This window comes from Emys orbicularis, chromosome 4 (genome assembly GCF_028017835.1).
Source record: "Emys orbicularis isolate rEmyOrb1 chromosome 4, rEmyOrb1.hap1, whole genome shotgun sequence".
In the NCBI taxonomy this organism is placed as follows: domain Eukaryota; kingdom Metazoa; phylum Chordata; order Testudines; family Emydidae; genus Emys; species Emys orbicularis.
The window spans coordinates 63,179,654-63,202,880 of record NC_088686.1 but is presented as its reverse complement, the minus strand read 5'-3'; the positions used below and the strand labels follow the sequence as shown (position 1 = coordinate 63,202,880).

Sequence of the window (23,227 nt, the reverse complement as noted above, 5' to 3'; positions counted from 1 at the left end):
TCCTGCTCACAATCACTCAGTTTGAAGTCAGATTAAGGCTAGTGCAATCACTGTGGAGTGCCATCACAGAGCCCAGGCTGAGGCCTGCAGGCAAGCCAGGAAGCAGAGTATGCTTCAACCTCCATCTGGCAAGTGGACCTGTAGCGACTGGAAGGTTTGCTGCTTGCGTATTGGGCTCTTTTCCCATACCAAACCCCACTTTTGGTCTTTGTTGCGTCTTCTTTAATCTGTCAAGATGTTGGCTGGCGCACTGGGAGCTAGTGTTCAGCTGATTATCCACCAAGACCCCCAAAATCTTTCAGATCGCAGCTTCCCAGGATAGCATCCCCCATCCTGTGTGGCCTACATTATTGGTTCCTAGATGAAAGCATTTATATTTAGTGATGTTAAAATACATTGTTTGCACTCAATTTACCAAGCAATCCAGGTCACTCTGAATCAGTGACCTGCCCTCTTCATTATTTACCACATCCCCCAATTTTTGGGTCATCTGCGAACTTTATCAGTGATTTTATGTTTTCTTCCAGGTGATGGATGAAAATATTAAAGTGTCGGTCAATGCCTCTGGGACCCCACTGGAAATAGATCCATGATGGAAGGCCTCAACATGTCTTTACACATATAACTGGACATATGAATTTGCATACCTTGGGGAGACTGGCATATAAAGAGAAAGGATTTGGAAACGTATGGTCTATTTCTTGACATGTATGATCAGTGATCCATTGCTGTACACTGTAACCCTCTTATCATTTCCACTTTATATATGCTATTCATCGAACACTTAGTTTGTCTTCTCTTATTGCCAGTTCTTTCTTCAGGGAACCAGCAGCCCCCATTTTTACCTACACAAGCAAAAAAAAATTTTTTATCTACCCCCCCCCCCCATGCCCAAATATTGCCTTGATGAAAACTTCCAGAAGTCTTGTGACCCTGCAAGATTCCACTTAGCATTTTAAAAGTGCATTTAGTTAAAATTCAGCAGGAAGACAAAAGCACAGATGTATTTTAAAGTGTTCAACAGTGACCAATAGGTATATACCTACCTAAAAGCGACAAGACAAACTATTATAAATAGCACACTTAGCAGATGATCCAGACACATTGAATTTTCCCAATGGATTTAGTGAGATAGGGTCAGTTTCTGCAGATTTGTTTTCTTCAGAAAAGATTCCTTGACGAGAAGTCTCTAGACCAATTTAGAAAATGTCAGGAAAAAAAAACATGCTAACAAAACAATAGTGTGTCCACCATACAAGCCACCTAGTTTTATGACAGCTCTCTTCAGACAAGGGCCTGTGTGTATGGAGGGCAAGCCAGGAGACAAGCCAGATAAAACTGAAGGAAGTTTAAGTGATGTGGGATCCATTTCTTTAAATAGCTTCTTGTTTCAGCATTTCTGACAAATAATGAGGTGGGAGAAGAGCAGCTCAGGTTTCTGTGGCATGAACAGAGGTAAGTTTGGGTCTGCAGTGAGGGACAATAGAAAGGCATAAATCATAGTGAACTATCCTTCCCAGTGGCTCTACTTCACTCAACAGCATCATGGAGCCCACACTTGATTATCTTGTACTCAGAAGTAGAAAGCTGCTCAGAAAACAATTGTCCATTTTCCCATTATTAACAGCAGCACTTTTCAATAAGTTTTTTATAATGTTGGTGTTTTTTAATAATTTCAAGTCGTGTTATGGACAAAAATGCATAGGAACATGGTAAAAAACACAGGTTCCAAGCAGGTGGAGTGCCTCATATCAGGGATTAAAACATGATCAACCTTATTAAACCAACCAACCAAGTTTATTTATAGAAGTCTGTACATTTGTAATGAACTCAGCTAGGACACCAATGAAACAAAAACAAATAAACCCATCCCTTCCCAATGAGCGGGAGGTGTCACTCACCTTTACATGCACTTAAAAAAGCAAAAATAAGATTACATCTTCATACACAATTAGTTCTGTAACTATTCAAGAAATGGAGTCCCTTGATGCATTATTCTCAACGCAGAGTGGTTTGCATACAGTAACTCCTTGGCTATTGCCTCTGTTCGACAGTATTTCCGCAGAAACCATTGAGACTTCCAGAAGGCGGCAAGTGGTAGCTGATAACTGGGGATGCTCAGGACATAACCACTTTACAAGTTCTGCACACTAAATTCACTGTGTGAACCTGTCTTTTTAATTTGATAAACTCCATTAATTAATGTGGGAAAACAAAGCAGATGTACTATTTACAACACTATCAAGGTCTCATCACTGTGTTTATTATAAAGCCTGTTTCTTAGTTTGTAACTCGGTTGTAGACGTTTACTCTGGGATGAAAAGCATGTAAAAAGAATTTAGGAGTAAAAAGTGTCTCTGTAGTCATTGTAACCCACAACAGTTTTTAGTAATTTTTGTAGGCAATTCAAGTTTTGCCTTGCACAATTTTGCAGTTATTCTTTAGTAAATCTTCAGAAATTTTGATAGTTGGGAAACTGTCTACTGCAAATAAAGTTTTTTTATTACATATTTGTAACATCATTGTAGTTGCTGCGAAACCAAAATGATACCAAATGCATATCTATCCAGTGGATCATGATGTCTCCTATGAAGCGATAATGGCAGATTCCATAAATCCACTTTTTAAAAAAATGTCAAAAGGACATATGTAAATGAGAGCCCACAACAGCTCCAGAGAGGTTGCTACAGACAGACAATCAAGGGAAAAGTCTATGATTACATATTTACACAACAGTCCATAAAGGAGTTCCAAAGCTATGGACTATCTAGTAAATAAGCTATTTAAAAAGTCCACAATTTGTTTACACAGCAAATATGAGCTGCTTCAGAGGTGGAATTTTTTTATACACAGTTCATTATATCAATTTTCACACAATTACATGACATTTCTTTAAAACTACTGTTAAAAAATTAACAAAAGGAAATTAAAATAAGAGCTAGATTAAAGTTTCATTAAGGATCCAACAAGCAAGTCACCAAGAGTCAGACTCGGGTTTAGATATCACCACTATATGGGCTCTTAGAAAAATCATGCTACAACACTCCACGAGGAGGTGTCAGGATCTTCCGTTCCTTCAAGCCTCAATTTAGAAGAGCATCCTTATTTGTTCAGCACTTAAGCTCATGCTTTGGTACTTAACTCAATCAGGGCCTCTGAATTGTCAGACCTCTAATGCTTTTTTAATTTAGTTCTTAGTTCAGTATATTCAGTTGTATTTGTTTTGAAAAGCTCTTTGTTAAATGCCACTTATATTTACACTTGGATTTTTACACCTGAGTGATTATCAAGCAGTCATCTTGTTTCTAGTCAAACATTCCATAAAGCCATACAATCCTTGTGCTAGTGTTTTACTGCACCTGTACCAGTTATATATAGAAAATATGTATCAGCAACTGCCCTCATACATTTTCAGTACAGTTTCTACCTTGTCCTTCCCCTTCCACACAATATGAACTGATATTTTTTTAAAGCCAAGTTTAGAATTGCTCACAAAGCAAAAAAACCAAAAACCACAAACAGGTTGAAGCCCAGTAAAGACAAGGTGACATGAGAAAGATGGGACGTTGAATGATTAGTTGGATTTGTAGAAGAAATATAGGAGCCTACCTAATGAGTGCCCAGGGGCACCCCAGAAGGATCTACTTCATTCAGTTACAGCAAGAGACTCAGGCTACACTACAAATCTACAGAGGACGAGTCTCAGACAAGAGCTGTTTGTGGGACTCTCAACAAGTATGTGTGAGTAAAAAGGGGAACGTGAAGGTACACAGCTATATAAGCCAGGCCTGTTTATTAAGAATCACATTTAATGAGTTTCTTTCTTTCAATTTCAGATGCTCAAATACAGCTGGTAGAAATTCAAAACAGCCGTAAAGAAATGTGACAGACTGATACAAATAGTACTGCAGCATAAAAAAATGATAAAAAACACCTGAAAAAAAGTCACGTAACACCCTCCCCCCCAAAAATTTACACTTTGAACCTAAGCCAGTTTTTGAAGTTTCCCTTCTCCAGAGCTAGGAGGAGGAAGAAGAGGAGGAAGAAAGTGCAGATGACCTTCAAGCCACAAAGGTCTTGTGCCAATGTTTACTCGCCATGCCTGTGGTGGTACGTAAGGAGAGATCACCAAGTGCCGATGCTGCCATCACCAAAGAGATTCCTACAGAAATCCCAACTTGAGGCTAATACTGAACACTTAGAGTAGACCAACGAGCTGCATCAATTAAAAAAAAAAAAAAAAAAAAAAAAAAAAAATTAAACTAAAAGAAGTGGGAGAACCCCAAATAGCACAGATCCACATTTGTGAAAGGGCAAGAAGGGAGGTCTATACAGTAAATAGTCAAATGGTTTATGTTACAGATGACTGGCAGTTTTAAAGAGTCTCTTCCCAGCTCCATTGCTGCTCCAACCCAGAAGGGAAACTGAAAAGGGAGGAAGAGAAGAGAAGTTGGGACATCATCATGGAGCATGCAGGATCGGAAGCAGCGGAGTGGGTATGCTCAAATAAGCCCCCGCCTTTTCTTGTAGTCTTCCAGGTTCAATGATCGCCGAGGGGCACCATCTTTTGCTGGTGGAGCTTTGGAGGTGATAGCAAGCGTCTTAGACTCTGTGGGGAAATAACAGAAAGTCAGTGCTAGAAGTCATGGAAGTGGAAGTTCTTTTGCTTGGTGGTAACGGTAGGAGAGAAGAGATTTCAGCCTTCCCTGCCACAAAATAAACCAAGCTTCTTTGTGACAACTTCACCTTGAAAATATGTTTAGCTTCTCTGCTAAACATAAATTAATAGTACATTGAACTAAGGGCATTTCCAATTATGTGACAAACATGTTCAATTTTGACTTTGCACCTCTTAAACCTGCTCTCTGCCACCAACGCTTCCATCTCCGGAAGAAACTACTCTGAAGTTACTAATGTTGCTGTCTCACATGCTGCATTGCAGTGTTCTGACAACGAAGGACATTTGTTACATGAGCATAGCAGAGACACAGGACACACCTCACAGGGGGGTGAAACCAGTCAAGTTTTCTATGCAACATTTCTTTACTTCCATAATGAAAAGCTTTGTCCAAGCCAGGTTTTTTCACATTGAGTAGTGCAGCCTCCCTGACTCCCATCTCATTCTCCTTCAATCCATCCAACACACTAATGTCAAGATGCAACTTCACAAAGAATCTATCTGCTCTGAGCACATACAGTCACTCTCAGATCCCGATACTGGTTCTTTCTCAGCAGTAAAAGCCACATTTTGCAAAATCCCAACTCGCCACCCATTCTTACATTAGATTTAAGCTCCCTGCCATGGCATACACTGCGCTGTCCACCTTTTGGCTCTTCTCTTTGGATTTGCCTCCCTTGCTCACTTCATTCCTCCAAAGCCCTTCGCTCCCACTACCCGCTTGTGTGTCCTTCAACTCTTGTCTTTCTGACTTCTTCCACACTGACCCTTATGCCTACAAGGCCCTTCTTGGCCTGTTCTGCTACAACTTAATGTTCTCCTTCATTTCCCTCCTGAAACTACAACTTGGGAACATAGGAACTTCCATATTGGATCAGCCCCATGGTCCTCTTCAGAGAAGCCTGCTAGCTCTAGTCCTCCCAGCAACTTGATGCAAGTTAATCATCATTCACACTATGTTACACCCCCACCCACTCCCTACATTTATAAAGTTGTCTGTTTAGATTGCAAGCTCTTTGGGACAGGGGCCTTGTCTTCCTATGTGTCTCAAGCCCATTGCTGGCACTGCATAAACAAACGCCACCATCAAAAAGACTATGTAGAGAGGTACCCACAAGTTCACTGCTACAATTAACATCTTATCTCCTTACCTCATTAGGCTACTGTCCTGGTGCCCCAAGAGTTTTACTAGCAACATGCATCTCAAAGCAAAGTCACAGATGTTCCTGTGGTACAGCACCTTCTCTTAAAGGTATTTGCCAGAACTACAGTACAAAGCCCGTAAGTTCCATTCCCAAGTCCGCTGCTGATCCAGACAGCAGTTGATTCCCAAATAAAACTGGCAGCCCTGGTCCATATACTTCTGTAATCTAGCAAAACTGGAAAATCACCTCCCTGCACATACATACATAGACACCCACCTGAGCTGGGAACCTGGAGATCAATCTTCACATCAAAGTCATGCACTTTGAACAGGTCCTCTGAGAGGTCACTAGCTGATTTCGAATTCACGTCTTTGTCCTTCCCCTGACCCTGAAATTTAAACAAAGTTTCAGCAGTAGCAGCAGCACAAATCTGACAAAGTAGAGTCAAAGCCAGAGATGAGAAAGTTTTATTAGCCAACAACATGTTCAGTCTGGTCCTTCTGTTGTAACAGAGGCTACACATTTATCCGAATTATGAGCTTAATTGTAAAAAGTGAGTGAAAATTCACAAAATGTCACAATAACCTAGAACAACAAACAGATAAAAAGAGGTCCAAAATGGAGACGAAGACTGAATTAGTCCAACCTAAAAGGCCTGCTGATATAACTCAAGGCCAGTGTTGAGATCATGCCAGGTAAACAAGAGAAGTATGGAACTGGAAATCAATTAACCAAAATGGGTATGTAGAAAATTAGGCCTAATCGGTGAACAAAATAATGAGGGGATGGGGTATTGCCCCACCACTCCCTTTTGGGGGTCTTTAAAAGACTTTGGGGGAAAAACAATTGAAGAACAAATATGGATGCTGGCTAAAAGACTGGCGAACAGGAAAAAGCGAGCTTCACCATCGGGGCTGCCATTCTCACCATCTCTCAGACCTTGCGATCCACCGTGAAACCATTAGGCCTCCATCATCCTAATCCTGAAAATATGTCCTAACCAGACTGGGGGGCGGAGGTGGGGGGGACGGGGGTGCAAAAGGGACCCAAATGACATTGCCATCTCCACCTGAATCCTGACCACCACTTGGGTACAAGACCGTCTTCCCTGTCCCCTTGTGTGTCCTTTCCCTCCCCCACTTCATTTTCTTCTCTTTTCTATCCCTCTCCTTTTTCCTTCTGTCTAATAAAAGCCTGGCTTAGCTGGCTAAGACTGTGTATTTCGCAACACTGCTGTAACCAAAAGGTAAATAAAAGCAGCTCAACTAACTTCTTTTCTTTCCTCCAAAAGGACAGCTATTACCACCTTTAATGTCATGTAATACCCTGCTAATTAGAGGGTGTGGAGAGGTTTCTTTTTGAAAATGCTCTCCAGCAAAAGGGTACAAGGAAAATGAGGTTTTCATTTTAACTTAATAGTTTACATTTCAAATGCTTTCTTTTTCCCTTCCCCGTTCTGTATTTTTAATAAAAAGTTAAATTTAATGGTATTTGCGCCATGGTACTAAGCAGCCTGAGGTCTCTGTACCCCAAATCTTGTGTAACACTGTTTAATACTGGACAGTAACAGGGTCACGTAAACACCTTTAATTCTTTGGGCCTATACATTCCATCTCAATTAATACAACACTTCTCTATAGCCATGACTCCAAGGCCCTATGATAATACAAATAAATAGTAATGGTACCTTAAAATTAAACTGCAGGATTCTAAATAAAAAGGTGGAGGAACACAGCAGAGGAGGGATGCAGTACTTGCCTTGCCCATGTCCTTTGGAGCGTCCGGTAAAGCACCAGATCCATATTTTGCATTTAGTTGGGCGAGGATGGCAGCTTGGACAGCAGGATCCCTGGACTATGAGCAAGAGAGACAGTGAGCAACTGTATTTCTTTGGTGATACCCATGTGAGATCTGCCCTGACATTAAAACTCAGAACACTCAGATGAGGAGTTATTGGTATTTCTAGTAGGGATAAGGAGGTGCTGCTTCCGTTATACAAGGCACTGGTGAGACCTCATTTGGAGTACTGTGTGCAGTTCTGGTCTCCCATGTTTAAAAAGGATGAACTCAAACTGGAACGGGTGCAGAGAAGGGCCACTAAGATGATCCGAGGAATGGAAAACCTGATGTATGAAAGGAGACTCGAGGAGCTCGGTTTGTTTACCCTAACCAAAAGAAGGCTGAGGGGGGATATGATTGCTCTCTTTAAATATATCAGAGGGATAAATACCAGGGAGGGAGGGAGAGGAATTATTTCAGCTCAGTAATAATGTGGACACGAGAACAAATGGATATAAACTGGCCGTCGGGAAGTTTAGGCTTGAAATTAGACGACGGTTTCTAACCATCAGAGGGGTGAAGTTCTGGAACAGCCTTCCGAGGGAAACAGTGGGGGCGAAAGACCTCTCTGGCTTTAAGATTAAGCTTGATAAGTTTATGCAGGGGATGGTTTGATGGGACAATGTGATTTCAGTCAATAGGTCAATAACGTGCCATCGCTGGTAATTAGTAACAATGGGATGGGATATTAAAAGTTACTACAGAGAACTTTTTCCGAGGGTCTGGCTGGAGAATCTTGCCCGCATGCTCGGGGTTCAGCTGATCGCCATATTTGGGGTCGGGAAGGAATTTTCCTCCAGGGTAGATTGGCAGTGGCCCTGGAGGTTTTTCGCCTTCTTCCGCAGCATGGGGCAGGGGTTGCTGGCTAGAGGATTCTCTGCGACTTGAAGTCTTTAAATCACGATTTGGGGACTTCAACAGCTGAGTCAAGGGAGAGAATTATTCCAGGAGTGTGTGGGTCAGCTTTTGTGGCCTGCATCATGCGGGAGGTCAGACTAGATGATCATACTGGTCCCTTCTGACCTTAAAGTCTGAGTCTATGAGATTCAGAGAGCTTAAGGCCCAAATGGGCCATTAGATCATTTAGTCTGACTTTCTCTATATCACACAGTTACCCCTGTATTGAGCCCAATAACTTGTGTTTGGTGAAAGCATAACTTCCAGGAAAGCATCCAGTCTTGATTTGAAGACATCAGGAGGGGGAGAATCCACCACTTCCCTTGGTGATTTGTTCCAATGATTAATGACCCTTACTGCTAAAAAAAAAAAAAAAACACCAAAAACCCTGTGCCTAATTTCTGTGAAAGTGAAATGAATTATATTAAAGAAACAGAATGAATTAAAGAATGCTGTATGTACCTTTAAGTAGAAATGAGAAATGCTGCAAGCCAGGGGGCAGGAAAGCAGACATTAACTGTTAATCAATTGCCCCACTTAAGGGCAATTGGTGAAGCATTAGCCTTAGATCGATAAGAGTTAATAAGGAAGCAGGATATGCATATTGTGCCCTATGCAAATTTTACAATTTTGCTCTCTCTATCCCTTTGTTTAGTTCGCACCCTTTTATCTGTATAAATAAGACTGTTTGAATCTTGCATGGGGGCTCACATTATCTGAATGTATTAGCAGAGCGCTGTGCTAATAAAACAGAGTGGTCTGACAAACTATGAGTCCTGAGTCTAACTTTGACATTTCCAACTTGAATTTTTCTGGCTTCAGCTTCCAGCTATTGGATCTTGTTATGCCTTTCTTCTCTACATTAAAGAGCCCTTCAGTATGGGGTATTTTCTCCCCATAAAAGGTACTTGTACACTGTAATCAAGTCACCTCAATCTTTTTTGATAAGCTTAAGTCTCTTACTGTAAAGTATCTTCTCCAGTCCTCCAGTAATTTGTGTGACTCTTCTCTGCACCCTCGCCAACTTTTCAACATCCTTTTTAAACTGTGGACTCCTAAACTGTATGCAGTATTCCAATGTGCTACAGAGGTAAAAACCCCTCCCTACACCTACTCCCATTTATACAAGGATCACATAGCCCTTTTTTGCCACAGCAGTGCACCGTGAAGTCATGTTGAGCTGCTTGTTCACTATGACCCCTAAATCCTTTTCAGAGTCACTGCTTTCCAGTCCACAGTCCCTCTCTTCCCCCTTGGATGTTTTAGGAAACTTATGCACTCAACTGAATATTTTAAGCGTTAAAACATATATTATGTTCCACAGTGAGACTTTGCAGCTATACCAGCACAGAGCAGGTTGTTGTCCCAAAGCTGTCCTATATTTCTAGTGAGTTCCAGAGCACCATCATCTCCCCGCTCCTCCATGTCCATGCCTGGATCACTACATCTCCAATACACTTCACCAAGAATAATGGGCTATAACACCTTTTCCTTGCGGTGGGTGTACCGATCCTGGCCTGAGTATGTATCACCATTGTATCTGGACAACTGTTCCCAATAGTCCTTCCTGACTGTGCCACTACAGTATATTTATTCTTTTCCTTTCTATTCCACACATGGACAGTCTGCACTGCTCCCTACCATCCTCCATTTGTCTTGGACTGACTTCAGTGTTATACTTACATTGGAAACTATTGTGGGCTTGCACTGCCGCCTAGTAAAAGGGTCCATTTGCTGGTTTTTCATATTGTGACTTTCAGCCTGCAGAAGAAGCAATGAACAGTCTTACATAGCTCACTACTTTCACCTGTCTTGCCTTTGTCAACCCCCCCACAGACACCCATAGCCATCTGCAGCATCAAGGTTAGAAGGACAGCAAGCACCACCAATAACCTATACTAGATCATATCCACAAATTTTACACTCCAATCACTCTACTCCCTGAAAGACAAAGTGGAGAGACTACTTGCATACCTCTCACTGATGTTGTTGGGCTTAATTAGTGTTTGTTAAAATACTTTGAAGTCCCTTGAATGAAAAGCACTACAGGGCAGAGCAGTATTTCCCTCCATTACTATACCCCCTTAAGTCTGGATTTCTGACGCATGCAATGCCCAGTATGCTAATATTACAACCACCATGGAAACCAGCTGAGAACGGGGCTGGTCATGGGAGGGGCAAGTAATTTCTTTATAATACCACTTTCTGAGTTTTGTTTTGTTTTTAAAGAACATCTTGTAGGATAAAATAAAATGTGGTAAACCTCACCATGTAATTAGCTACCTGCCACTCCCCTATAAATTCCTTTTTTTCTGGTAGCCCAAGTATTGCTTCAACATTCCTTACCACTAGAGCCTTCTCGGACTCCACAATGTTCCATTCTCTATTCCTCTGGTTGATGTAACTGCAAAAAAGAAGGGGGGCAGAGAGGAGGGGAGAGGAGACAGAGTACAACAACAGTGTTATTTAATGCACCCTACCCAAAAGCAGGAAAGCATAGAAACCCAGGACTGGAAGGGACCTTAATAGGACATCTAGTCAAGTCCCCTTCACTGAGGCAGGGCTACGTATTATGTAGAACGGCGGTTCTCAACCAGGGGCCCGAGGCCCCCTGGGGTGCCGCAAGCAGGTTTCAGGGGGTCCGCCAAGCATGGCTGGCATCAGACTTCCTACAGCCCAGGGCAGAAACTCAAAGCCCCGCCGCATGGGACTGCAACCGGGGCCCCCAAGCCCCACCACCAGGGGCTGAATCTGAAGCCTGAGCAACTTAGCTTTGTGGTGCCCCCTGTGGTGTGGGGCCCCAGGCAATTGCCCTGCTTGCTACCCCCTAGAGGCGGCCCTGGCTTTTATATACAGAAAACAGTCATCGTGGCACAGGTGGGCCATGGAGTTTTTATAGCATGTTGCGGGGGGCCTCAGAAAGGTTGAGAACCCCTGATCTAGAAGATCATCCCTGACAGGTATTTGTCTAACCTGTTCTTAAAAAAACCTCCAAAGGAGATTCCACAGCCTCAGCAGATAATTTGTTCCAGTGCTTAACTACCCTTGCAGTTAGACATTAGGAAAAATTTCCTAACCTAAAGCTCACTTGCTGCAATTTAAGCCCATTGCTTCTTGTCCTGTCTTCAGTAGATATGGAGAACAATCCCCTCCTCTTCATAACAACCTTTTATGTACCTGAAGACTGTTTTGTCCCCCCTCAATCTTCTCTTCTCCAGATTAAACAAACCCAGTGTTTTCAATCTTCTCTCGTAGGTCATGTTTACTAGACATTTCATCATTCTTGTTACTCTCCTCTGTATTTTCTCCAATTTGTCCACATCTTTCCTAAAGTGTGGTGCCCAGAACTGGACAAAGTATTCCAGTTGAGGCCTTACCAGGGCTAAGTAATCCTTTATGTCCCTGGCTAGTTTAATCTCATTTTGTGCCTTGGCCTTTCTAATTTTTTCCTTTATGCTCATTTTTTAATAGTCATTTTATTTAAATGATTGCTCTCACTGGCAATCATTTTCTGGCACACAACCCTTTATTTGAGATGGTTGGGAAGAAAGATTTCATTTTTGACAACAGGAAACTGATTCTGGTGCATATGATCAGATGGAGAGAAACAGCAAGTGAATAAGTAGCATAATTAGCAATCAAGGTATTCAGGTCACAAGTACATGTACAGGAAAGAAGTGCCAGAACTTGCAAATAGCACTAAATGTTTTTTTATTGGTTTCTCTCTTCTGTTGCCTTTTTATTAATGTGCTTTGAAGGGACAATACCAACTTCAGGTACCTACCTGATTGCAGAAATGTTTTTTGTCCGCTGGCGGTCCAGGGCCTCTGCTCTTTCTTCCAGTTCATTAAGCTGATCTTGAATCTGTTTTGCCTTGTCCTGGTCCCCCAAGTCCTCTGCCATAGCCTTCAACCAACCAGTAATTTGTTAGGCATAATTCTCCACCACAGGGCCAGTCATAGATATTAGGGATAGACCTAGAGTCATCTAGCCTGTTTTACTTCAGTGGCGTTCTTACTTCTACCACTAGAATAAGAGGATCTCATTTTTCATTCCTATACAGAAGGCTGCTATAGTTTGATTAAAACTCATCTTTCCCCTGCCTGGTACAGGAAAAGACTGATTATTATTGCAATTATGAATTTTAGTTTAGTTAATGCAATGGGAGTTTAAATCAGCCTCCTCATTCAATGAGATATACCAGGGGTAGGCAACCTATGGCATGGGTGCCAAAGGCGGCACGCGAGCTGATTTTCAGTGGCACTCTTACTGCCCAGGTCCTGGCCACCGGTCCGGGGGTCTCTGCATTTTGATTTAATTTTAAATGAAGCTTCTTAAACATTTAAAAAAATCTTATTTACTTTACATACAACAATAGTTTAGTTATATATTATAGACTTATAGAAAGAGACCTTCTAAAAACGTTAAAATGTATTACTGGCACGCGAAACCTTAAATTAGAGTGAATAAATTAAGACTCGGCACAGCACTTCTGAAAGGTTGCCGACCCCTGAGATATACAATACAACCTTTGTCTAGTGTGCCACCTGGTGGCAGTGATCAGACATCCTTTCAGAAAGTCAAAACTCAAAAGCTTCTCTCTCACCAACAGAAGTTGGTCCTATAAAAGATATTACCTCACCCACCTTGTCTCGCTAAAACTGAACACACACCATCACACAACCCACAACTCTGCATCAGTGAATTTCAGTAAATGATGGCTTATCTATAAAGTTAAATCAGTCCAAAGTGTGCAAGAGCAAAGTTAACAGGATGCTAAATCCCTTGTTTTCTTGGGTTTGTATTTTCTAGTAGCAAACTTAATGAGAAAACCAAGTGTAGATTTTTCCTTGGTGTGAGAAGCTACGGCAATTTTTATTCTTCAAAGGTATTTTAAACTGTTTGACTTTTAGGCCTGTGCTATGCACAAGACCAAGCCACTCAAGGCTCTGAATATTCAATTCTCTTCACATGAGACGGTGACATGGAAAGAAACCATAACAGCCAGTAAATGGTTCAGCCATCTATTCCTTTCAATAGGAATTTGAACAGCGGGCTGTAAAAAACCAATATAGGCAAGCAATTTTCAAATTCTCCGAAGAGTATATAGTAGCAACAACAAGGAAAGAAAGTGAGCTTCTACGGCCACCAACTAGGAGCGTCTCACCCTGAGGACAAGAAAGGACAGCTGAGACAGCTGCTGGCTGTTGTGCCTCATCAGCAGGTGGCAAGTGCCCTCCAATGGTGAAGGAATTTAATGATTCCGACTGGGCTCCAGATGTTCTGGAACCCAGCAGTTCTCTGCGTTCTATTTGCTGTAGAATTTAAGTCAAGTTGCTGCAGAGTATGTGGTGCTTTGGTTATAATTAGCATCCAAATAAACTTGGATTCTTCAATCAAGAGAGCTTTGCACTAAGTAGGCGAGTATCACCTCTTACCTTCTCCTTTAATAGCTGAGTTTTCTTCATGGCATAGTTGGGAGGGGCTTTTCGGAACCTCTCTTTCTCTTTCACAATCTTTCACATGAAGCAGAACAGAAGAGAGAAGTTATAACAATATATTCATTTTATAATACCTGGAGGAGCTACAAGTGACAGGCCAACCGGTCCCATTAAACATAAGACAATATTTACTTCTACAGAACTTTTTTTTTCAGCTGTATCTGACATCAGCATTCATTACTCTACCAAAACACAAACTAACAAGTTACAACCTTTTACTGTATATACGGCCTATAACAGACTAATGACACCAAATTACACTTAGTAAATACTGAGCTAGTAAAGAGCTGAAGAATTGATAATAGCCAACTTTAACGTGATGCCAATAACCACTTAGGACTCTGTACTATTTTACTCTGCTCAGAGGAGTAACAAAGCGAAGGAACTCTTTGCAAGGCTGCAGCACAAGCCTGAGATTGGGCACAGAACACAGAGGATATAATAAAATACGAGTGGGCATTAAAAATCAGGCCTGATTAGACCCTAAACTATTCTTTCCATCTCTTTCATTTATTCCACTTAATTTTGTTACTTGTACCTTTCCCACTCAGCCCCACCACAGTGAAACCAAGCACGTCTGACTTCACAAGCGCCAGGGCTCTGCTCTTATGAATTCCTGCTCCTTTTGAACACTGCCCTAGTGTCACTCTAGGAGACCTTACTTACAGGGCCACATCTCAAAGTACAGTCAATTCATTTACCTCCTCAATGTCTTGGTCATTAAATTTGTAGTTGAGGGCTTCTTTGATGGACACTTCCTTCTTGTTTATCTCATCTAGTGTAGGCAACTGCATCCCAGCAGAGAACATCTAGATACAAAAACAGAAGGAGTCAAAATCATTCTCCGCTCATCAGAATATCTCTGGCAGAGAGCTGCTGTGAAGAGGAAAAATTCAGGCAAACTCACCGCTTCCTTCCACTTCATGAACTCACTTTCAGTAAATTCCTGATTTGAGACAAACTCCAGACGAAACACACGCTGGTCACTGCCATGTCTGCAACAAGGAAAAAAAGTTACCAGGAAAACTCATATGCCAACCAATACAGCAATTTGCCCATCTGCTGGATACAGGGCAATGACTTGGGTCTACAAAGAAAGACAAAGGTTCAATGCACTCTAGCCAGTTGAGTGACAATTTAGGCTACTCTCATTTTGTTCACTGCGTGTCTACCTCCATCCCAAAATTCCTGCACACACACTGGTGGGTCAGTGCATGTGAAAGACTGTATTGGGGGGAGGGAGGGAGTGTACTGCCCGATAGCCCAGGGATAATCAAGGAGGCCTGGGGGCTGGGGTATTTAAATACAGGAGCAAGCAGCTGAGGGGAGGAGAAGCCAGGTAGGCTGCAGTGGGTGGTGGTTTCTCTCAGGCACCAGGAGAAAAGCCTAACCTATTCTCAGACTTGGGTTTGTGGACTTGTTTGGAAGCTCTGAAGCAGGGCCCTGGTGAACTGTTTGTTGTAATGATTCCTGTCCTGTAACCTTATTAAGAGGGGAGATGGCATTTGGTCAATGTGTGTTGGTTTCTCCCTGCCCTGAGCTGTTTAAGTGACTCTACCTTGGGAAATTAATGAGACAGACGGACAATATCCTGTGATGTTGTGAACAAGCCTAACAGAATTAAGATAAACTTAATTCAATAAAGTTAAACCTCACTGAAATTGGGTTAATACTTTTGGGGTAAATTGTATTAAAAATGCAACTATGTGTTGTGGCATCGTATGCATCTTCTCTAGCAGGAGGGAGAATGCTAAATGAACTTCCTCCATCATCAGCCTTGGAAGCCAGGCCATCTCCCCTTCCCGCCTGCCTCCCCTGAGAGATACATATTCTAGTTCAAACTGGATTCTCCAGTGACCAACAGACAAAGAAAATACTTTCTGATAAATAACCTGGGTTTAGATGGACTCAGGGCCTTCTTTCTGATCCAGCCATAGGACAGGACCGCTGATCCATGGAAGGTCCCAATCCTTCGAGGAGGGCTGGAAGAACTTGGTCTATTAAGGCCCCATAGGACTGGGTGCTTGTTCTGAGCTGGAGCTGTGGTGAACTGTTAAACACAAGGACTCCCCTACAGTGGGCCGTTAAAGGACTTATCCTGCCAGAATCCATGTTAGGACTGGGGTTCCCAGTAAGCTTATTAGTGTGCATGGAGATTCTTTTATTATTTTCTCTGTAATGTGTATACCTTAAGTATAAAGTAGGCTTGCTTAGAAAGAACTGTGTGGTAACATATCTATAGCAATTATACTCTTTATCCGTCTCTGAAGAGAGAGCAAAACAGGTCTGTTTCAGCAGACTGGCTTGGCTAGGAAATAAACAGGGAAAGCAGGGAACTGTGCAGCCTGCGAATACCCTGATCACAAGGGGAAGAGACATGGGTCTCCACCCAGAAACACAATGACTAGGAGCATCCACAGGGACACACATCTCAAAGAATCATCATTACTGCACAAGGTGAGTAACTTCCTCCTCTTCTTTGAGTAGTGTCCCTATGGGTCCTCCACTCCAGGTGACTCCTGTGCAGTATCCCTAATGGGAGGCTGGGGCTTCAGCATCTAGTCTGTTATGAATGACAATGCTGCGGAAGCAAAGATAGCATCAGAAGCAGAGCCCCTGGTAATCGCATAGTGTTTTGCGAAGTTATGCTCAGACGCAGAGGTTGCTGCCCTGCAGATTTCAGAGATAGGGACATGCCTAAGGAAGGCGACAGAGGAGGAACCCGATCTCGTGGATTGTGCGTGGATTCCAGATGGAGGTACTACATTATGAACCTGATAGCAGTGTTTGATACAGTTCAAGTTCCATTTGGAGAGTCTCTAGGAAGATATCGCTGCGCCTTTAAACCTTTGTGCAATGGAAAGAAAAAGCTTAGGAGATCTCCTATAGGCCTTCATCCTGTCCAGGTAAAAGGCCAGGGCTCTTCTAATGTCTAGTGTGTGCAGTATAGCCTCCCTGTTATCATGGTGAGGCTTAGAGTAAAAGGTCAGGAGGTGAATCAGTTGGTTTATGTGAAAAGATTAGTCACCTTGGGGATGAACTCAGGTGTAGTGTAACAGTAAGCTTGTCCTGAAAAAATATTGTATAAGGGGGGTGTGCCATCAGTGCCGCTATTTCCCCTATTCTTCTCACCGAGGTGATCGCCAACAGGAAGGCTGTCTTCATAGACTGGTATGTGAGTAAACAAGTAGCCAGCCATGGGTTCAAAAGGCTGTCTAGTCAGTCTCTTTAGCATTAAGTTTAGGTCCCATGTTGGGGTAGGATGCCTGGGTTGGGGAAAAAGGTTTACTATACCCTTGAGGAATTGATTTGTGGTTGGGTGGGAGAGCACTGAGTATCCCTCTATTTGTTGATGGAAAGCTGCTATGGCGGCTAGGTGAACATTGAGTGAACTAAGAGATAATCCTGATTTCTTGAGAGTCAGTATATCATTGGGAGAGTAGCCGATGTCAGGGAAATTTGTCTGGAATTACACCAAACTTAAAACATGGTCCACTTTTGCAGGTAAAGTACAAGGTGTAGCCGATTTTCTACTGTGTAGTAATACACCCTGTACCTCCTCAGAGCAGGATCTTTCTATGTGCTGGAACGATGAAGGAGCCAGGCCTCGAGTCAGAGTATCTACAGTCTGGGATAGAGAGTGCATCCTTCGTTCTGCGAGAGGAGGTATGGAGCGGGTTAGAGAGATGTCAGCAGACATGTCGCCAATTATGACCGGTAAGGGTACCATGTCTCTCTCAATCAGGAAGGAGCAATCGGTATGATGTTTGCTCTCTTTTTATTTTTAACAGGACTTTCAGAAATAGAGGGAATGGGGGGGAAGACGTAGAGAAGGTCCTTCTCCCATGGAAGAAGAGCATCCCCTAAGGAGTACTGTCCTATTTCTGCCCTGCAGCGTGGACATTTCTTGTTCAGGTAAGTTGCGAACATGTCTATAGTTGGTGTCCCCCACCATCTGATTATGTTGTGTAGTACTGCTGAGTTTATCTCCCATTCATGATTGCGTGGGAACTTGTGTCTGAGATAGCCCACTATCGTGTTTTATACTCCTGGAAGATAGGCCGTTGATATTGTGACGCTGTGGGAAATGCACCAGTTCCATAACCCACACAAAGGGAGGGCGATCTGGCGCATGCATGCTGTGTTGTCTGTCAAGACCCTTGTGTGTGTACCCTTGATTAGTGGAAAGAAGTGGGCGCAGGAATTCCTGACCACTCTGAGTTTGAGGAGATTGATGTGAAGAGATGTCTCTGTAGATGACCACTTGCCCTGTGTCGTAAGATTGTTGAGATGTGCACCCCACCCTATGAGGGGTGCGTTGGTGGTGAGGAATAGTGATGAGCAAGTTTGCGGGAAGGGGATCTCTGTGCAGACATCTGAGGTGGACGATTGTGATGAGGAAGACTGGGCGTCTGATGGTTTACGTTTGGAAAATCTGGATTTTTTCCTTTGTGGCTCATAATAGCATTGAGCTGGAAAATGTGGTGTGCGGGATTTATGCTGTGGTTGCGGACTAATTTTCTTTTTTGTCCAGGTGTATAAATCCCTAATTACTGGAGAGCGACCATGGAGTCTTTGAGCGTATGGAGGGACGCATCAGTCTTCTTGGCAAACAATTTGGTGCCCTACGAAGGGGAGGTCCTCTCCTATAGTCTGTACTTCCTTAGGGAAGCCAGACAGGTGCAACCAGGATGCTCCACCTACCACCATTATAGAGATGAACCGGGCTGCTGTGTCAGCTGCATGAAGCACTGATTGGAGTGCTCTCTTGGCCACCAGTTGTCCTTCACTAACAATGGCCCCAAACTGTTCCCGATGCGACTCCGGGAGCTTATCAATAAATGCCTTAAGCTTGGTGTAACTGTTGTAGTCATATTTTGCTATCAGAGCTTGATAGTTGGCAATTCTGAATTGCAGTGTGGCAGATGAATAGGCCTCTCTCTCAAACAGGTCAAGGGACTTCCAATCCCTATCACTGGGAGTGGGCTTCAACTGGTGTTGACAACCTTGGGAGTTTACTCGATCCACAATGGAATTGGGTCTGTGGTGTGACTTCCTCCTCATATCCACCCTCCTGTTCCTCCATAATCTCCACTGGAGGTTCAGAGGCTCTGGATACTGTGGCTGAGGGAGAGCACCTCAAAGGCTCACAGTGGGCCACACTAGATGCTTGAGAGGCTTGTAGTCTGTACGCCACGCAGGGATCCCAGTAGGGCCACTGGGGTGGTGGAAGAGGTCCTGGTGGTGGTGCCCAGGGTTGGCCATACCACGGTGGTTGAGGAGCAGACACAGGGTATGACTGAGGGGGCCCAGGTTGGTAGAGGGCACAATAAGGAATATGGGAGGAGTGATGGGAAGACTACCTCCTCCTGTTTGCTATCTGATTCACCACTGGAGAATGGAAGTGTATGACACGGTACAAGATTCCTGCACCCAAAGTAAACTCTGTACCGGAGCCCCAGTACTGAGCAAAGGGAAAATCTAACTATGTTAGATACCGAGAGGTCTTTAGAGTGCCTGAATTCTTGTGGTGCTGACTTCCTCGATGCTGACGATGGTTGTCGGTGGGCCGAGGGTACCGAAGGGATCAGTGATCTGGGCTGTACCAAGCACTCTGATGCTGGATGGCTTGCTGTTGACAGTGCCAATGGTAAATCTTGTACCGTCAGCGTCGTCTTAGCTGTGGTGCAGTCTCTGCCCTTGCCTTTATCTGTCGGTACTGTTGCTTCGGTGCCTATACCCATCAGGTCTTTCAGCACATCAATGGTACCTGCCACTTCAGACCCTCGTGATCTATGGGTACTATGTTTAGATTGTCTTGGTACCGACGATATCAAACGGTGATCTTTCCCAGCGAGCTCAGGACTCTGCTCTCTTTTTTGAAGCCTTACATGAGGAGTAAGCGACTATTTTCTTTGACACATCGTCCTTAGATGTCAAGGACTGTGGGGAAGATTCGCGCCATCTGGGTGACTCCTGGCACCGGTCCAGGGATGGCTGAAGAGCTGTCTCCATGAGGAGGAGTTTTAGTCTCAGCTCTCGGTCCTTCCGAGATCTGGACTTGAGTTGTTGGCAGAGACTACAGTTTTGGGAAATGTGGCTTTCCCGGAGGCAACAGATGCAGTGGGAATGTTTATCTGCTACAGGGATGGCCTCCTTGCACATGAGGCACCTCTTAAAGCCCAGTGCACTGGGCATACGCCCATGCTGGGGCAAATCCCAGACAAAGGTGTTTTTTTAAAGAAAGAAAAGAAAGAAAGCTCTACAACTCAGAAAGGGATTAACTAAACTATTGAAGTGCTAAGCGAGAGATAACGATACGATGAACAGACTGCTAATAGCTCAGTCTCTAGCTGGGGCAGTTGAGAAGGAACTGAGGGGGGTTCACCTGTGCGCACTGGTTAGCCTCATGGCAGAGCATGAGGGGGAGATAGCACATGTGCAGGCTGAACAGACACTGCTACCAAAGTTTTCTGATCAGCTGGGCAGGACACAAGCGCACCTACAGTGGAGCACCCATAGGGACACTACTCGAAGAAGATGACTAAATTATAGTGTCCTTAATGCTAAGTGAAGGAGACAACCTCCATCTAGTTTCTAAACAGTATCAAAAGTTCTCACCACCAGCAGTCAGCATTCTACTTCTGCTGAGCATCTCACATGGCTCTCAGATTACCAGGGAATCCCTACTGTCTGAGGAAGCTAGCTGCCCTGATGAACATTCCCTTAGAGCAAGGATTTATCTCCTTAAACTAGGCAGCAAAGGCTATTACCAGCCATCAGAAGTGTGAATGATTAATAAGGCTCTTTCAAAGAGTTTATCAAGTTACTGCAGACCTGCACCAATATGCATTCTCCAGACATTTGGGAGAATTAAGAAAGCAAGTGTCTCATTTTCCTACCTCACCAGGATGTTGTGAGGATCAATGCATTACCGTGCTGAATGCCTCACAATCTTTAATGGGGTCCATATAGGTACCCAAGAGAGATTTGATATTATGTCCACCTATCCCCCATCTAGTGTTTAAGCAGCACTGTGCGCCGGTCCCTGTTCTGCCTCTGCCACAGGAAGATACATTTCCCCATTGCCCTATGTGGAGGTGATGAAGAGGAAGAAAAAAAATACAGATGGCTGACATTGCACAGCAGGAATATACAGACATCTGCTCTGGCAATCTCCAGCTGAATTTCTCAGACCGCAAGGGACCGAGGTGGCCATTTTATGAGCTATTTACCATCTCCCTATTTAAGGGGGAAGAATGTTCTGACAAGCATGTTGTGATGGTAGAAAAAAAAAATTCTGCTTTATGGCTCTCATCTCCATACCACACAGAAAACATTACATCCCATAAGAGGGCAATGCACCAATTGATAAAATTACTCTGTCACCTTACCGTAACTGTAGTCCTTTATTTGTCCTGGTACCCCCAAGCTGGTAAACCTTTGCAGTTTCTACAACACCAGTGATTTCAGCAACCTAAACCATAAAAAAGATGTGCAGAAGAACAGACTGTGAGGACTAAGTCCATGCCATTTTCTGAACACTATCCATACTTCAAAGTCCTCTTCACTTGAGACCAAGCTCAGTCTGATTAATAATTCTAACTAGAAATCATCATCTAGAGCAAAGAAAGTTACACTGAAGACTCGTCCCTGCTATGTTAGCAGATATTGTACAAGTTACTTCGTATAGGTTTGTTCTTCACCTTCAGCTGGCAGTTTACGATGCCAGCTGAAATAGGTATGGCATTTAAGTGGTCTCAGTTCTTCCCCAGTAACATGGTATGTATAATCCTACAGTAAAATAGCTGTATTTGGTATGGGGAGGAAATAAAAATACACCTTCAGCACTGCCCCATGTGTTAAGCACAATCACTCTGAAGTACCAGTTTTTGATTGGAACTTCAGAGGATGCTGCCATATTCTTTCATGTAGTCACTGTGATGAACAGCAACGAAATGATTCAATTATCTCCCCAAGCGTAGTCCAATGTGTCAGATTATTTTATTTTACACAATTAGCACAAGAGAAAAAATTGATCTAGTTCTTGCTCCTCAGTACAGAAAACCAGTTTGACAGCACTACCTTGTCTTCCCTGTTGAGCACAGCTGGTGTTAAATCCTTTACCAACGTCCTCAAATTCACTAACAGTTTTGAAGCAGCAAAGCATTTTCCCCCCCAATTACCCTCTCTTCTGAAGAGCACAGGCAAAGTGGAAATGTCTGGTACCGTACTGCATACTTTCTGATTTCTCAAGAGACTAAGTGGTAAGAATTTACAGGAGTGACCACAAATTACAGGAAGCGGGAATCATACTGATCCTTACTTGATCACAGCAATAACTCAAAAACTAATTTTCAATACAGAATAAAGAGAAGCAGAGCAGCATCAGTTAGGGTCGGAAGACTAGGTTTTCAATATTGTTTTAGTATGGCCCCAATTTATCGCATTGATTTAGAAATCAATAAGCTGCAGCTCCCTATTTGGCCACCTTACCCCTCAATTTTTTATTTTATTTTTATTTTTTTTAAAAACAAGCCGTCTGCACTACTCTAACAGCAGGCTCCTTCAGTACATAATGAAGGACCTTTTACTGTAACCACCCAATAATTATGAGCTCTCTCTCCTGCGAGACCAGACAAATCATGGTAGCTGTGAACATTGCTGTGCTACCAAATGGGAATCAAATCCCTGGAAGACAAACTCACCCGATAGACAGGTTTACTGTTGTGGTTCCCAATGCCGATACGCACAAAGCAGCCGGTGACTGTCTTGGCAAAGAAGGGCATATGACACCAACGCTCCAGTTTATGCCGAGATAACCGTACCCGATTCAGTTCTTCGGGTAAGGAGACTGGCTGGGATTTGGGAGGAATTTCTTCTTTTCTGGTTTGGAAAAGACAAGGAGGACAAAAGGAATTTAAATCTATTAGCACCAAACAAAGGGGCGTTAGATAACTAATTGAAACATTTGTAAAAGGATTTAATTTGTCAGGATGGAAGAGTGTAGTTATTTGAATTTAGTGCTCATGAGAGCAGTCCAATGGAAAGCTCTGGAGACCAAAGCCCTATATACATAGGACAGGTACAGCATGGGCAGTAGTTTCCTTTACACTTCTCAACTATGAGCCATGTTCTTCAGGGTACAAGTACTGTTGTCTCCAGGG

At 43.2% G+C, this 23,227-nt stretch overlaps 1 protein-coding gene across 1 annotated transcript in view; it reads right to left on the bottom strand.

The window, feature by feature from the left end:
- Nucleotides 1–4,353: 4,353 nt before the first annotated feature.
- The window catches only part of RTF1 (RTF1 homolog, Paf1/RNA polymerase II complex component), a 42,215-nt gene continuing 23,341 nt past the window's right edge, over nucleotides 4,354–23,227 (bottom strand). Inside the window, exons 8-18 of the mRNA XM_065403123.1 lie at nucleotides 22,769–22,946; nucleotides 21,455–21,537; nucleotides 14,968–15,055; nucleotides 14,762–14,869; nucleotides 13,998–14,075; nucleotides 12,344–12,465; nucleotides 10,906–10,963; nucleotides 10,243–10,320; nucleotides 7,582–7,677; nucleotides 6,100–6,211; nucleotides 4,354–4,609 (exon numbers count right to left, since the gene is read on the bottom strand). Of these exons, the coding sequence (XP_065259195.1) occupies nucleotides 4,503–4,609; nucleotides 6,100–6,211; nucleotides 7,582–7,677; nucleotides 10,243–10,320; nucleotides 10,906–10,963; nucleotides 12,344–12,465; nucleotides 13,998–14,075; nucleotides 14,762–14,869; nucleotides 14,968–15,055; nucleotides 21,455–21,537; nucleotides 22,769–22,946 (1,108 nt within the window). The 3' untranslated portion in view covers nucleotides 4,354–4,502. The remainder of the gene's footprint in view (nucleotides 4,610–6,099; nucleotides 6,212–7,581; nucleotides 7,678–10,242; nucleotides 10,321–10,905; nucleotides 10,964–12,343; nucleotides 12,466–13,997; nucleotides 14,076–14,761; nucleotides 14,870–14,967; nucleotides 15,056–21,454; nucleotides 21,538–22,768; nucleotides 22,947–23,227) is intronic.